Source organism: Bison bison, unplaced genomic scaffold (genome assembly GCF_000754665.1).
Source record: "Bison bison bison isolate TAMUID 2011002044 unplaced genomic scaffold, Bison_UMD1.0 scf7180017864061, whole genome shotgun sequence".
NCBI lineage: Eukaryota > Metazoa > Chordata > Mammalia > Artiodactyla > Bovidae > Bison > Bison bison.
Window position 1 is genome coordinate 3515806 of NW_011494633.1, and position 14582 is coordinate 3530387.

Sequence of the window (14582 nt, forward strand, 5' to 3'; positions counted from 1 at the left end):
AGTGGAGAGTGAAAACGTTGGCCTAAAGCTCAACATTCAGAAAACGAAGATCATGGCATCCAGTCCCATCACTTCATGGGAAATAGATGGGGAAACAGTGGAAACGGTGTCAGACTTTATTTTTCTGGGCTCCAAAATCACTGTAGATGGTGACTGCAGCCATGAAATTAAAAGACGCTTACTCCTTGGAAAGAAAGTTATGACCAACCTAGATAGCATATTGAAAAGCAGAGACATTACTTTGCCAACAAAGGTCCATCTAGTCAAGGCTATGGTTTTTCCTGTGGTCATGTATGGATGTAAGAGTTGGACTGTGAAGAAGGCTGAGCGCCGAAGAATTGATGCTTTTGAACTGTGGTGTTGGAGAAGACTCTTGAGAGTCCCTTGGACTGCAAGGAGGTCCAACCAGTCCATTCTGAAGGAGATCAGCCCTAGGATTTCTTTGGAAGGAATGATGCTAAAGCTGAAACTCTAATACTTTGGCCACCTCATGCGAAGAGTTGACTCATTGGAAAAGACTCTGATGCTGGGAGGGATTGAGGGCAGGAGCAGAAGGGGACAACAGAGAATGAGATGGCTGGATGGCATCACTGACTCGATGGACGTGAGTCTGAGTGAACTCCGGGAGTTGGTGATGGACAGGGAGGCTTGGCATGCTGCGATTCATGTGGTCGCAAAGAGTCGGACACAACTGAGCGACTGAACTGAACTGGACCCCTAGGCCATTAAGGCATCCAGTTCCAGATGCAGCTCAGCAGCTGCAGACTAGGAGTAGCTCAGCGCTACCCCTCTTGCCAACCCATGTGAAGGCAGAAACTTCCCGATGCCCCTGTGGACTGATGCCCCTGTGAACAGCAGGCTGACAGCCTGCTGCTTGGCAGCCTGGGGCTCTGTAGGCTTCCTCCAAGAGCCTGGTCCAGCACACACACACACCACACACATACTCACAGACTTTACCAGCCTTTGCATACAGGGAATTTCTACACAAAAGGCCTGAGCCCTCAATAAACACTAAGCTGTGGGCAGATCTGGCCTTTCTGGATTGGCCTAGGGAGCCTTGTGAGTAAAAGTCATACCTGGCCTCTTTCCCCAGCCAACAGGAATAACCTCCTGATTGTGACTCAAGTTAGGTACACAGATAGCCTGCCAGGAGGCTGAGAGCTGGCCTAGACACTGGGGTAGTGAGAGGGCCGGAAGCAAGTTTGGACCTGGGTGAAGCAGAAATCCTCCTCCTGCCACCTCCAGTGTGTAATCATGTCCAGGTGTTTCTTCTCTAACACTCACCCTCCCCTTCCTTCTGCTTGCTCCTCTTGCCACCTGTAAACCAGTTTCCATTTGCTTTCTTTCCCGGTACATATTTTTAGACTTTTCTTCTATTAATGTAATATCTACTCCCTATCTGAAAAGCTGATCTCTCTTATTGTTCCCCCATCCCCTATGGGCTTGGTCAGGACTCCAAGTGCGCTGAACACGTGACACGTCCAGATTCAAGGTCATTGCGCTTCGGCTGCCATCTTGCTCTGGCCCCGTGCCCCCTGCCCGTGCTCAGTGGCACATTTCCCTCCCGTGAATACACCTTCAGCAAGCTCATTCTCCGTGCTCAGGAAGGACACTGACCAATTTATAAGTTTTCTAACGACTTGGTCTTTCACCTTCTTTCCTATTTGGGGCCTGGACAATTCCCAGCCAGGCTTTAGGGAGGATTCTGTTAGGTTGTCGAAGTTCAGAAGGGAAGGGCACCGCGTTCTGAGAAGTGTATAATGTCCACCTCAGAACTACCCTCTGAGATAAGCCAAGGTACGTGAAGCCTGAGGTCAGTGATGAGACATTCTGCTTCCTTGTAAATGTCCCTCGGTGGGAACTGTGTGAGATTTCTGGGACAGGAGCAGCTCAGAGGGCCGAGACATGAACCAGTGCCCTTTTTGTCTTTCCACGGGCCCTTTCCACTCCCTACCTGTGCATGTGACAGCAGCAAAGACCCAGCACTGCCCGTAACGCACTGGCTGGCAGCCCGTGGCATGCCACTGCTTCAGGATGGCCACGCTGCCCATCCACTCTGTGGGGTTGGTGCCATCTGAGTAATTCTCGCCCCAGTTTCCATTGAGCACCCCATTGTCATCGTTGCTGTTGATCTGCAGAGAAGCCATAAGTAGAAGCATTAGAAGCAGCCTTTTCCTCAACAAGTGGGTTCCCTTCTGGGCTCCTGGGCCTGAGATGCAGGAAGGTTTGATCTCATTTTAGCTGGGATCTTCCAGACCTTCTGGGGAAAGGGAGAGGGTGGGAAGCCAGCTATTCTGACTTGTGCACCACTGTTAATTACTATTCTGTTTCTACCCACCCTCTTGACCCCTCCACCCCCCATCCCTGCAAAGCCAGAGCTTGGCTCTAAGAGCATTTGAACATACTTCAGAGGTAAGGAAATTTAAACACAAGATTATTTCCCAAACCAGAGCTTCATTTAGCCTTTCCCAAAAATGCAATTTGTAATTAATAGAGGTGATGCTCATACCCAGCCGTTTCAGATCTCAGTTGAGAAAACCTATTACCCAGATTCTTCCATCAGTCTCATCAAAAATGGCTTTGCCAGAGGGCTTCTGCCTCCTGACTCTTCATTCCCCGGCTGCAGTTGGCAACCGTGAGTGGGCAGAGCTCCCCTTCAGAGCCTCCTCCCTCCCTGGACACGCCCTGGGGGACAGAGCCAGACCCAAGCTCACCATGGCAGACACCACTCTGCTGATGTAGACCGGGCTGCCCCGTAGGGCACAGTCTGTGGCTGGGTCAATCTGGAAGTTCAGGCTCTTGTCTAGCAGCTCCAGACAGATGTCTATGATATTCTCTTCAAACTACGAGAGAAGACGCAAAGAGGCAAGGTGCCCAGGCTAGGCACACGTGGATATGAAAAGAAATGCATGACCCACCCCACCCAGTTCTCCAGTGGAGTGTGTTTGTGGAATATAAGCCCATTTGGAAGGAAACTGTCCAGCAGCACAGCCACGGACGGCCCTACAAGGTCTCAAAGCTCTGGGGTCACAGCTCACCTAGTTTGAAGTTCCTGCCTGTCAGATTCCTGGAGTTTTTTCCAGTGAGTCTGACTAGCTGAAAAAAATCTGTTTCTCCTTCTTGTCCCCTTTAATCCACACTCCCGGAGCCCCTGGGATGTTTCTTGCTAAAGCCACGTTGCCTCATCTTCCACCTCTACCTGCTGACCCAGCTCGTCATTGGCAGCTAGTGCTGAGACAATGGCACGGACTTGTCACCACACCCATGATTCAGTGAAGTTTGGGGTTGACTAATAGCATACGAGTTATGGAAAATTTTCACCAAGACAGGCTGACTCTTTGTCCTTCAGGCTTGGAATGAATGCCACTTCCTCCAAGTCTTTCCCTGAGCCGGAGCCTGGTTTCACTCCATAGCCCTGGCTATATCTCTTACCCATCAGATTCAGTTACAACGAGATAGCCAGGGCCTGTCCTCCTGGCCTGACTGTATGCTGTGTCCCTCCAGTTCTTCTCACAGCTCTACCCCCCAGACCCGGCATCGTGCCCAGCACATAGTAGGGATGCTGTGCATCTTTGTTGAATGAGAGTAAATGAATACATAAACAGAATTAGAAGGCTTCTCTGATCCATCTTCCCCAGGGCACAGTTTGATTGGTTGACTTTTTTGCTTTAAAATATTCAGTGGGTCCTATGGCCTGCAGGAGCAAAGCTCTAACCTCTTCAAGGCACGTAAGACCCTCCCTGATCTGCCCCTCTTCTACCTTCTGTGTGTGGGTTGTTTGTTTGTTTTTGCTCCAGCAACATCAGATTCCTTGTAACGCCTGTAGCAGGCCAACTCATTTCTCTCCTTTGTGTCTGCTCAAGCTTCCCTCTGCCTGGGATAGTTCCCCCTTTCCCTTCACTTGGCTAACTCAGTTCCAGAATCTCCTCTCCCAGGAAGCTTCCCCAACACCCCCATGCCCAATCAAGTGCTCTTCTTCAAGGCTCCCAGAATACCCTGCACCTGGCACTCAATCTTGTATATCCCACTGCCTAATCAGTGACCTGCTTATGTGACTGAGTCCTCACTTCACTGTGGGCTCAGGGGCAATGTTTTATTCATTTTCATGCTTCTAGCATCTAGCCCCTTGCCTGGCACTGAGCAGATATTCGATATGCATTCACTGAAGAAGAGAGACAGAAAGGAAGAACCCAGGACTCAGGAAGCAGCATCTCCTCACTTCTGTTTCTCACAGATGACAGCCAACTCCTGTCCAGGGGCCCTCTGGGATCCCCATCTGCCCACGCTGAGTGAGGAGTTGGGGCTATCAGCTGGGACCATTTGAGGCTTTCGTATCTTGTCTTGACCATAGCCACCCTGGGAGCCAACGTTGGGCCTGATGCCGCCTGTGCTAGAGTTCTCTTTGAGCAAGTCTGGGACAGGGACCCATATTAAACTGATACAAGCACCACAAGCCCCCGACAGAAGTTTGCAGCCGTCACCCCTTCTAAGCAGCCAGAGTGGCCCCTCCCCACCGACCCCCAGAGTGTTCTGGTGCAAGGGCTCAGCCTGGCTCTGGGCTTCCTGGAGCACCTGCTGTTGGCTGAGCTTTCAGCGGGAGGCAGGCTTTCAGTAACTCAGGCATTACAGAGCCTTGCAATTAGGATGGTGCTGTTTTTACAAACAAAAATCACGTGTTTTAGAATATGTGTAGAGAACAAAATATAGAGGAACACACACCTTGCTGGTGACTGTGCCTAGACAGACTTTCATATTCTAGACACCCATTTTTGTAATGTTTCATAAAGTTTTTTTAAGCAATTATATTTTACTTTAAAAAAAATTTTATACCAATTTTATTTTTTGTTTAAGTATGGTTGATTTGAGCGTTCCTCATAGCTCAGTGGGTAAAGAATCTGCCTGCAATACAGGAGCCCTGGAATCGATCCCCGGGTCAGGAAGGTCCCCTGGAGAAGGAAATGGCAACCCACTCCAGTATTCTTGCTTGGAGAATCCCATGGACAGAGGAGCCTGGTGGGCTGTAGTCAGTGGGGTGGCAAAGAGCTGGACATGACTTGGTTATTAAACTATCACCATATAGTTGATTTGCAATGCTGTGTTAATTTCAGGTATATAGCACAATAATTCATATATGTATGTAAACACATATATATTCTTTTTCAGAGTCTTTTCTCTTTTAAGTTGCAAATTAGGATTTTGAAATTAGAATATACATACAACTATATATAAAATAGATCACCAACAAGGACCTACTATATAGCACAGGGGACTGTACTCAATATTTTGTAATAATCTATAAGGGAAAAGAATATATATTGCTTTTTTTTTTTTACTATACCACATGACATTGTGGGATCTTAGTTCCCTGACCAGAGATTGAACCCATACTCCCTCCAGTGAAAGTGTGGAGTCTTAACTAACCACTGGACCACCAGGGAGGTCCCTGTACTACTTTTATAATGAGAAAGGTATGTGATCAAAACAAATGACTGAAGAGGCGAGAGCAGTGGGGAGGAAGACACCCTGTGGCTCATCAGAGCTTCTTCTGGCTGAGATGTTCAGGGGACAGATTTTCTCCAGTGTGATAAAATGGATCCTAGAGCCTGTCACTTGGGGTTATGAGGATGAAGGAAGCGTGGTAGCTGGGGCCCCACTGGAAAAGCAGCTAACAAACAAACATCCAGCAATCATGACCATTGTCACTGCTGTCCCTGCAGCTGCACCCTCTCAGTGGACTTCCTGGGTGGGTGCCTTCAGCTGTCCTTCCCCTTTAGGTCTTATTGTCCAAATCAGATGTGATCATCTAAGAACACCTTCCACCTTTCTACGGCTGCTCTCCTAGCTCCCTGGGATCACATCTCATATCTTGTTTGCTAAGTCACTTCAGTCGTGTCCAACTCTGTGTGACCCCATAGACGGCAGCCCACCAGGCTCCTCCGTCCCTGGGATTCTCCAGGCAAGAACACTGGAGTGGGTTGCCATTTCCTCCTCCAATGCATGAAAGTGAAAAGTGAAAGGGAAGTCGCTCAGTCGTGTCCGACTCCTCGTGACCCCATGGACTGCAGCCCACCAGGCTCCTCTGTCCATGGGATTTTCCAGGCAAGAGTACTGGAGTGGGGTGCCATTGCCTTCTCCATATCTTGTTGGTGTCATTTAATTCCCACTTGTCAGCAGTTCTGGATGAATCTTGCATGAAGGGCACCCTCCCACGCGCTCCTGCTCCCCTCTCCCCAAGAGACCAGGGCCTGAATGGGCCATGAGCAAAGCTGAGACTCACTTGTCCGTAATTCCAGGGGCAGGGGCGGATCCAGTTCTTGTTCCCTTGATAGATGAAGCCATAATCATTCATGACATATTCCTGCCTCTGGGGTTCACTCTCCAGGTAGACAGCATCCTCTGGGAATCAAAGTGGGAGGATACAAGGCAGAAAAATCACGCCGTCCTTCCCGCTCTAGTCCCACTCCAGAAGGCCCAGGCCTATGGGACCTGAGCTCTGGGGAGAGGGCTGGGCGACTCCAAGAGGCTCATGAGTGAGGGGGAGACCCACCCCCACCACCCATCAACACCAGCCATACAGTCAATAGGAACAGAAGGTAGAAGCAAAAATAACCTTTGGTGGAATTTTTTGGTTTACAAAGCACCTTTACATCCTAGTCCCATTTCAAGGTTGAGGAAATAGGCTCAGGGTAATAAGTAACTTGTCCAAACCACACATAAGAGAGTGAAATGTGAACACAGAGCCCATATTGAGTGCATGCTTTTTCTGCTACACTCAACTCATCCCCTATGGAAATGAGCAAACTGGAGCCTAGGGGTTCCTCCCTCCCTCCCTCCCTCCCTACTTACCTTCCTTTCTTCATTTTACCCTGTACTTCATTTTACAAATTTTCAATGGAATGTACTTATTAAGTCTTATAATGGAAAAGCTCCAGTTAACTTTATAATGTATGATGAAGGTAGATGTTAATAGTGGTCAATAGTTGATTATAATTGTTTTCTTTTAAAGTAAAGATGACTTGGTTCATTATTTTAAAATTCTGAGTAAGTAAATACATAACAAGGCTTCTCTGCCCTGCTTGTTGGCGGTTGGGAGTGGATGCTGAGTGCATGGGATTGGAGAGGTTTGTGGTGGCTATGGAGAAGGGGTCTGGAAACTCTTGAGCCTTGCTGTCTATGGCACTGACACAGGGGCAGAGGTGAGGGCATCCCGCCTTACCTGGGCACCAGGGATTGAAGAGCAGGATGAACTCCCCGAGCTGGTAGGCTGTGACAGGCCCCTGTAGGGATTTGATGTGAACCTTCAAGAGGTACCGACCCACAGCTACCATAGGAGGGGCACACAGGCTCACCTCCAGGGAATTGGCCCCAATGGTCTGCAGTGAGGCAATCCAGGGGCTGGAGCCAGGGTGACCTTCCAGGCTGAACACGGCTCGAGTCCCCTTGGACAGATCTGGCAGTGGTCCTAAGAAGGAAGCAGAGCTGAGGAACTCTGCAGTGACCTCCCAACCCCCGATAATTGTCCCCAACAGACACACACACACACACACACACGCACACACACACACACGTGGGACCCCTGCAAGCCAGCTGGAGTCCTCACCAGTCTCAGTCACAAAGATGATGTTGTCCAGGCCTGGCTGGAAGGCCCGGTTCCTGAAGTACAGGGTGATGTTGAAGGCCTGGCCCCGGCGAACAAGGAGGCGACTGGAGCTGATCTCGTCTGTATGGTGCTGCACATTGTTCCAGGAGCTCTGGAGGTCGGTGAGGGCCACCTCCAGCCCTGTGATGGGACGGCGAGGGCAAACCAAAGAGCAGGGATGTGGGGTCTGGTCCAGTCTTGTCCACCACTTAGTAGTTGTGCAAACTTGGAAAAGAAACTGAACCTCTCTGAGCTCAGTTTCCAAGCAGGTAAAAGAGAATCTATGATACGAGCCTTTCAGGATTTGTGTGAGGATAAAATGGACTTCCCTTGTGGCTCAGACAGTGAAGGATCTGCCTGCAGTGTAGGAGACCAGGGTTCAATCTCTGGATTGGGAAGATCCCCTGGAGAAGGAAATGGCAACCCACTCCAGTATTCTTACCTGGAAAACCCAGGGACAGAGGAGCCTCAAAGAGTCAGACACGACTGAGCAACTAACGGTAAATGAGGCTCCATGCATGCAAGTGTCTCTCCCTTACTTCTTTCCTCCCTACCTTCCCTGCTTCTGTGACCTTCTGTCTCTTTCTCCCATAAGGAGGCACATAGTTTTCTGCCCCTCTTTGACTCCTCTTGTAGGCCTGGCCAAATCTGACTGCTCTCTTCAGTCAGATGTCTCAAGCTTCACTCCTGCATTGACTTTCCTGGACTTCACAGTTTCCCTTGTCCCTGCACCAGTCTCCAGCTCTGAGAGCAAGTCCCTGGGGTAGCTGCCCCAGGTTAATTGTAGCTGCCCCAGGCTAGCTGCCATGTTTGAATTAATTTGCTAACTCTCTGACTACCACTAACTCTTTGTGACTTGGGAGCTGAGAGCTGAGGATGGTCTCAGAAAGTCCCACTCCCAGTCTTCTGCAGCTTCCATTAAAACACAGACTGACTTCAGTGTTCTCCAAGTGTGCGTCCCCCAAAGGGCTCCACTTCTGACTCCTGCATGTTTGGCCATGTTTCGACCTCAGTTCCCGAGCACCTGGGCTCATAGCCCTTAAATCACAGTTGACATCTTCTCAGTCTCTATCCATTCATGTGTCATAACTCCCTTCACTCCTTCCTTTAAAATATCAGTGGTGTTCATCTGTCCCTTCCCACATGAACACAATTCCAACCTCCTCACCTCACTACTAGTGACTATAACAGCCTCCATCAGGTCTGCATCCTGTTTCTCCACATCACCTGCCCCTTAACACATCACCAGATTCTCTCCCCTCAAGACAATTTGATCATTCTGTTGTCTATTTGCTTTAAAAGTCCTGAGAAACCCCCCAGGCTGCCATCCAAAAGACACACTCTTAATGTGACACTCATGACCCTGCAGACCTGGCCTTAACTTATGCTTACCTTCTCACCTGTCACCCTTCCCAGCACAGGCCCTCTCCTCCAGCCAGTCTGTCCCCAAGCAAAGCTCTACCTGTCTGTGTATTTTGGTCCTACAAGAGCTACAACTCAGAATGTTTCCTCACTATAAAGAATTTGTATAACTCAATAATTAAAAAAATAACTCAAATGAAAAATGGGCAACTGGTGTAAGCATTTCTCTAAAGAAGATACACAGAAGGCCAAAAAGCACATGAAAAGATGCTCAACAGATTTAATCATTAGAGAAATGCAAATGAGATAGCACTTCACGTCCATTAGGATAGCTATAATAAGAAAAACAGTGTTGGTGGTGGGGATGTGGAGAAATTGAAACCCTCATACGTTGCTGATAGGATTGTAAAATGGTGCTTCAACTTTGGAAAACAGTTCTCAAAATGTTAAATGTTCAGTTATTATATGACCTGACAATTCCTAGATATATATCCAAGATATGAAAAATGTATGTTCACATAAAACCTGTACATGAATGTTGATTGCAGCTTTATTCATAATAGCTCAAAACTGTAAACAGTCCAAATGTCCATCACCTGCTTAACAGATGAGTGAAATATGCAGAGCCACATATGGAATAGTATTCAATCATATAAAAGGAAGGGTGAACACACTATAACATGGATAAAAGTTGAAAATACTATGCTAAGTGAAAGAAGCTAGACACAAAAGCCCACGTGTTGTATGATTCAGTTTATAGGAAATACGCAGAATAGGCAAATCCATAGACACAGAAGTAAGTTAGAGTTTGCTAGGGGCTGGGGGTAGGGGAGAATAGAGTATACTTACTAGTAGGTATGGGGTTTCGTTTTTGAGGTGATGAAAATGTTTTGAAACTAGTTAGTGGTGATGCTTGTAAAACTTTGTGAATTTAGTATAAAAAAAGCCAATAAATTATACACTTTAAATGGTGAGCTTTATGGTATGTGAATTATACCTCAGTAAGGCTATTATAAAACAAATATGAATCAAATTGACTGTACCAAAATACCCTGATAAATACTAAACTTTATCTTCTTAAACTTCTTTAAGTTCTTTTAGTTACAGTTAATGTGCACCTTTCTCATAAACTAGTTGCTGTTTTATTATTGTTATTATAAAAGAAATGTAAGCATAAAGACTGGCGCATTGTAGATACACCAGCGTTTACTAGGCTGAATAGACTTCTCTGTTTTTTTATATAATACCCCAAACTTATTGTGTGTTTCAGATTCAACTACCACCTGTTGAGGGCCTGATTACATGTGCTAGGCCATGTTCTAGACAGTCTAGGCCAGTAACCTCATGGAATACTCTCCACAGCATTGAGGGATCAGTGTCGTCCACTCTTGAAGATGAGAAAAACAAGATGTAAGTAGGCTACATATCTTACCCAAGGTCACACTTAGGGTAACTGGCCCACGCCCGGTGCTCTCACCATTACCCAACAGCTGCCACCCACTGCTGGCCTTCACTCATGTTCAGAAAGGACATCTGACCCACTGCCCCCTGGGAAAGCAACTGAGCTTTTTTCCAGAAAAAAAGAAGCTCGCCCTTTTTAGAAACCAATTGCCTAGACAGGGATTGCTAACTGGCCCTGATTCAGGTTGGACACGAGACCCAAACTACTCAACAGCTGTGGCAGCATCTTCCTGACAGCCAACACTGGGGCCAGATCTCATCCTCCGGATGCGTCGTGGGTCAAGTCAATCTCTGCCTATAACACAGGGATTATTCTTCAGCCCAAACATCAGATATCCAAATAGAAGGTACATTTAATACTGGACATTTTTATTCTCTTTGATGGGAGGGGAGAATGGGGTGAAATGATCAGGGAGGTAGAAGGGAAATTATCGGAAAACCTTTTAAAGTAATTGATCTCAAGATCTATCCTAGAGTAAAAACTCTCACAGGAGCACAGAGAGGCACAGATAAGAAAGCACACTGCAGCCTCGCTTGTGTACTTGAAAAATGGGAACAACCTAAATACCACCAATGGAAGACTGGGTAAACAAAGTACTCACAGCCATACTATGGAAATACTATAGAAAGTGGAAAATACTGGCGTAAATCTTGGTATTCAGAGGTATGGACAGAGGTCCAAGAGATACTGTTCAGTGAGTAAAAAACGTCTAGCTGTAGAAAAATATGTGCAATATGATGATACCATGGATATGCCATGAAGAAGAAGGAGGAGCCATACAAGCTAATCCTATGCATTGCATTGAGCATATGTACATGAATGTGAATGTATAGACAGAAGACTATAGCAGTGGTTTCTCTAGAAATGAGGCTAGGTTGGAGTGGTAGTCAGGGGACTATAGGTTTATCTGTAATTATTGCTTTATTTTACTCAAACTGTGTGTTCATTATACAATATTTCTTGTATAATTAAAATTTATAAAAATTTAAAACTAAAATTTTAAACATAAAAATCGTAAATGAAGAGGAAGCTATTACATTTGTAGAGCTTTTAGCTCATTCTTATACATGGTTTTGGGGCTTCCCTCATCAGCTCAGTTGGTAAAGAATCCACCTGCGATGCAGGAGACCCTGGTTCGACTCCTGGGTCAGGAAGATTCCCCTGGAGACGGGATAGGCTACCCATTCCAGTATTCTTGGGTTTCCCTTGTGGCTTAGCTGGTAAAGAATCCTCCTGGAATGCGGGAGACCTAGGTTCGATCCCTGGGTTGGGAAGATCCCCTGAAGAAGAGAAAGGCTACCGACTCCAGTATTCTGGCCCGGAGAATTCCATGAACTGTATAGTCCATGGAGTCACAAAGAGTCAGACACGACTGAGTGACTTTCACTTTTCACTTTTATACATGTTTTTGACCAACCATTTAATCTTTGTAGCAGCTTTTTCTAGAGAGAGGGAGTTGATACAGAGAGAAATGTAGTGGTGAGAACATGAGTCACAGACACTCTGAAGAGGAGGGAAAAGAGAAGAATGGAGTTTCAGAGAATTCTGGAGCTAGAAGACAATTTTAAGATGATCTGGTCCAAGTCCCCTCATTGGTCCGGCACAGGGTCTGGGAACTAGAGAAGTGACTTGTTCAGCATCAAGATCAGCTCTGGCAGAGAGGGTAGAAACCGTGACCCCCTAATCCCTGGCCCTTCCCTGGCCCACTGGGATGTGGAAGCAGGCTTGCTGACGCTCAGCTGTTTAGCTGTTTACCTGCCAGCCTCTACCTGGTCTCCTGGTTCTCAGGCTACCGATGAATTCTGCTGTTTCTGGAGCTTCTCTTCTTTCTGCCTCCATTCTTGACTTACTCGTTCCTCCCTCTGAATCCACCCTTCCCTCGACTTCCTGCAGTCTCTCTCTCTTCCTCGGCCCTGAGCTCCAGCAGCCCCGTGGGCTTTGCGTACCTTCCGCCATGGTGGCTGCCTCTGGCTCCCAGGCTGCTCCACATAGAACAGCTGGACGGCCTGCAGTGTCAGGAAACTGGTCCTGGTGTGTCTGCTTCCCCTTCCATCCTCGAGACTCCAGCAGACACTGAAGGCGGGGAGGCTGCTGCACTGCCACCTGCTTACTGGGCAGATCACAACTGGTTTTCTCACTTGCCCTCAGGTTTCTCTTGGCAGTGTTGCTTGGCTGAGAGGAAATATGGAGGCCAATGAACTGTCAGGGCCTTGTGCATGTGGGCCTTTGGTAAGCTCTTGGGCAATGGGGCATTCCCTGGCGAGTACTGTGCTGTGACGGGGAAGCCGGGTGGGAGAGGTGAGCCGATAGGGCCTCTAGAGGGAGGGAGGAGGCCTGTGTCCCTGCAGGAAGGAATATCAGAGTCCCAAGACTATAGGTCACTATAGAGAACTCTCCAGACCAGAACTCTGCCTGGCACCTGAGCCCTCTCTTTTATCCTGAAGAGTCACTTTCCAGACATCGTGTGCAGCCAGAACCCACTCTTGGTATGACATGTTGGTATTCTTTTTCTGGTGAAGATACTGTCTTGAGTGAGATCTGTCTGGTCCAAAGTGAAAGTGTTAGTCTCTCAGTCGTATCAGACTCTTTGCGACCCCGTGGACTGTACCCCGTCAGGCTTCTCTGTCCATGGGATTTCCCAGGAAATAATACTGGAGTGCATTGCCGTTTCCTTCTCCATGTCTGGTCCAAGGTGAATTGCAAATAAAAACAGTAGAAGAAAACTTGGGAAGATTCATGGAGGAGTTTGGGAAATAAGAGGGTGAGAATGCCAGTGATGACCTTGATTTTAGTAAGACAAGTACAAGTCTTTGGAGGAAGAAAAACACAGATGGGAGAAGAGAAATGGAAGGAGCAGGGAAGGGCTTCTCATAGGGAGTGGGTGGGATACTCGAAGCCCCCTGCTCCCGCATTGGCCCTACATTTCCCCCTGCTTCCCTTGCTTTCTGGGTCCCTAAATGTCCCTCCTCAGGAACCTCATTTGCCAGCATCCGTCCACTCTCTGTCAGCTCTCTCTGTCCCCAGTCAGCGACAGTGTGTGTATACACGTACATACACAATTCACTGTCTGACACCCCTGCACCCACCTTCAGTCCAGAAAGCAACTCCTCCCCTCTCCTCTCCCTCCAGCGTTTCTGGTCTTGGTGAGTGAGGACAGTGTCCACCCAGTCACTCAAGGGGAGACGCCTTATCCTTCTCTGTCTTCCTGCCCTCTTAGCCTAGCAGTCGCTAAGCCCTGTCCAGTCCAACTCCTGGTTAATCCTAGTTAACTCCTAAAACCGGCCCCTCTCCCCTATGCCCTTGGCCCTACCTTCACTGAACCCCCTTGCCTGAACAGCAACTCCTAGCCACTCTCCCATCCATTCTTCTTCCAAATGAGTCTTCTTCCAAACTTCCAAAGTAAGTTTTCTGAAGTGCTGATTCAACCAGGCTGCTCTCTGCTTTAGATCCAACAGACAGTGAAGTCCAAACTTCTTAATATCACTTTCAGAGCCCTTCAAGATCTTTCCCCTCTTGCCTGAAGTCCAGGGAGGCCAACCCCCTTCAGTTCTGGCCCCCCAGTTCTCCCATGCATGCGTTGCGCTCTCTCTCTTTCTCTCTCTGAAATCTTCACCCCTCACTTGTCTACTTTCTGCATCCAAGCTCAAGCTTCCTGACTCTCTTTACCATACCAGGTGCTTAGGGCTGCTCCCTTTTACATTCTCTATCAGTCTAATCCCACTTGACATTATAAATATTTACCTATCTTTCCCCCAGTTCCCCTTGAGGGCATGGCCTGTGTCTTACTGCCATACAGGGCTTAGTCATGGTAGTGGTTAATAGTAAAACCACTGGAGAACTAACTAGTAATAGCTTTCAAAGAACTGTTTTGGTTTTTCATGTGCACTATCCCATTTAATCTTCACACAGTCATCTAATGTCTTTAACATTGTGCTTCACATCTTACAGATACACTTGCTCATTTGAACCTCACAGCAACCTCTGAGGGAGGTGGGCTGGCACTGCTATTATTGTTGTTAGCATTTTGCACCTGAGGGAGCCAGGACTTCTTCCCGGAGTTCTTTGCTTTATATCAGCATGGACCCCAAAACCCTCTGCCAGAAGGCCCTGAGAACAACA

At 47.6% G+C, this 14582-nt stretch overlaps 1 protein-coding gene across 1 annotated transcript in view; it reads right to left on the reverse strand.

The window, feature by feature from the left end:
* Positions 1-12575, reverse strand: part of TGM5 (transglutaminase 5) — a 34562-nt gene extending 21987 nt beyond the window's left edge. The window contains exons 1-6 of the mRNA XM_010836134.1: positions 12410-12575; positions 7601-7780; positions 7217-7462; positions 6278-6396; positions 2715-2843; positions 1955-2132 (exon numbers count right to left, since the gene is read on the reverse strand). Of these exons, the coding sequence (XP_010834436.1) occupies positions 1955-2132; positions 2715-2843; positions 6278-6396; positions 7217-7462; positions 7601-7780; positions 12410-12419 (862 nt within the window). The 5' untranslated portion in view covers positions 12420-12575. The remainder of the gene's footprint in view (positions 1-1954; positions 2133-2714; positions 2844-6277; positions 6397-7216; positions 7463-7600; positions 7781-12409) is intronic.
* Between the last annotated feature and the right edge of the window lie 2007 nt (positions 12576-14582).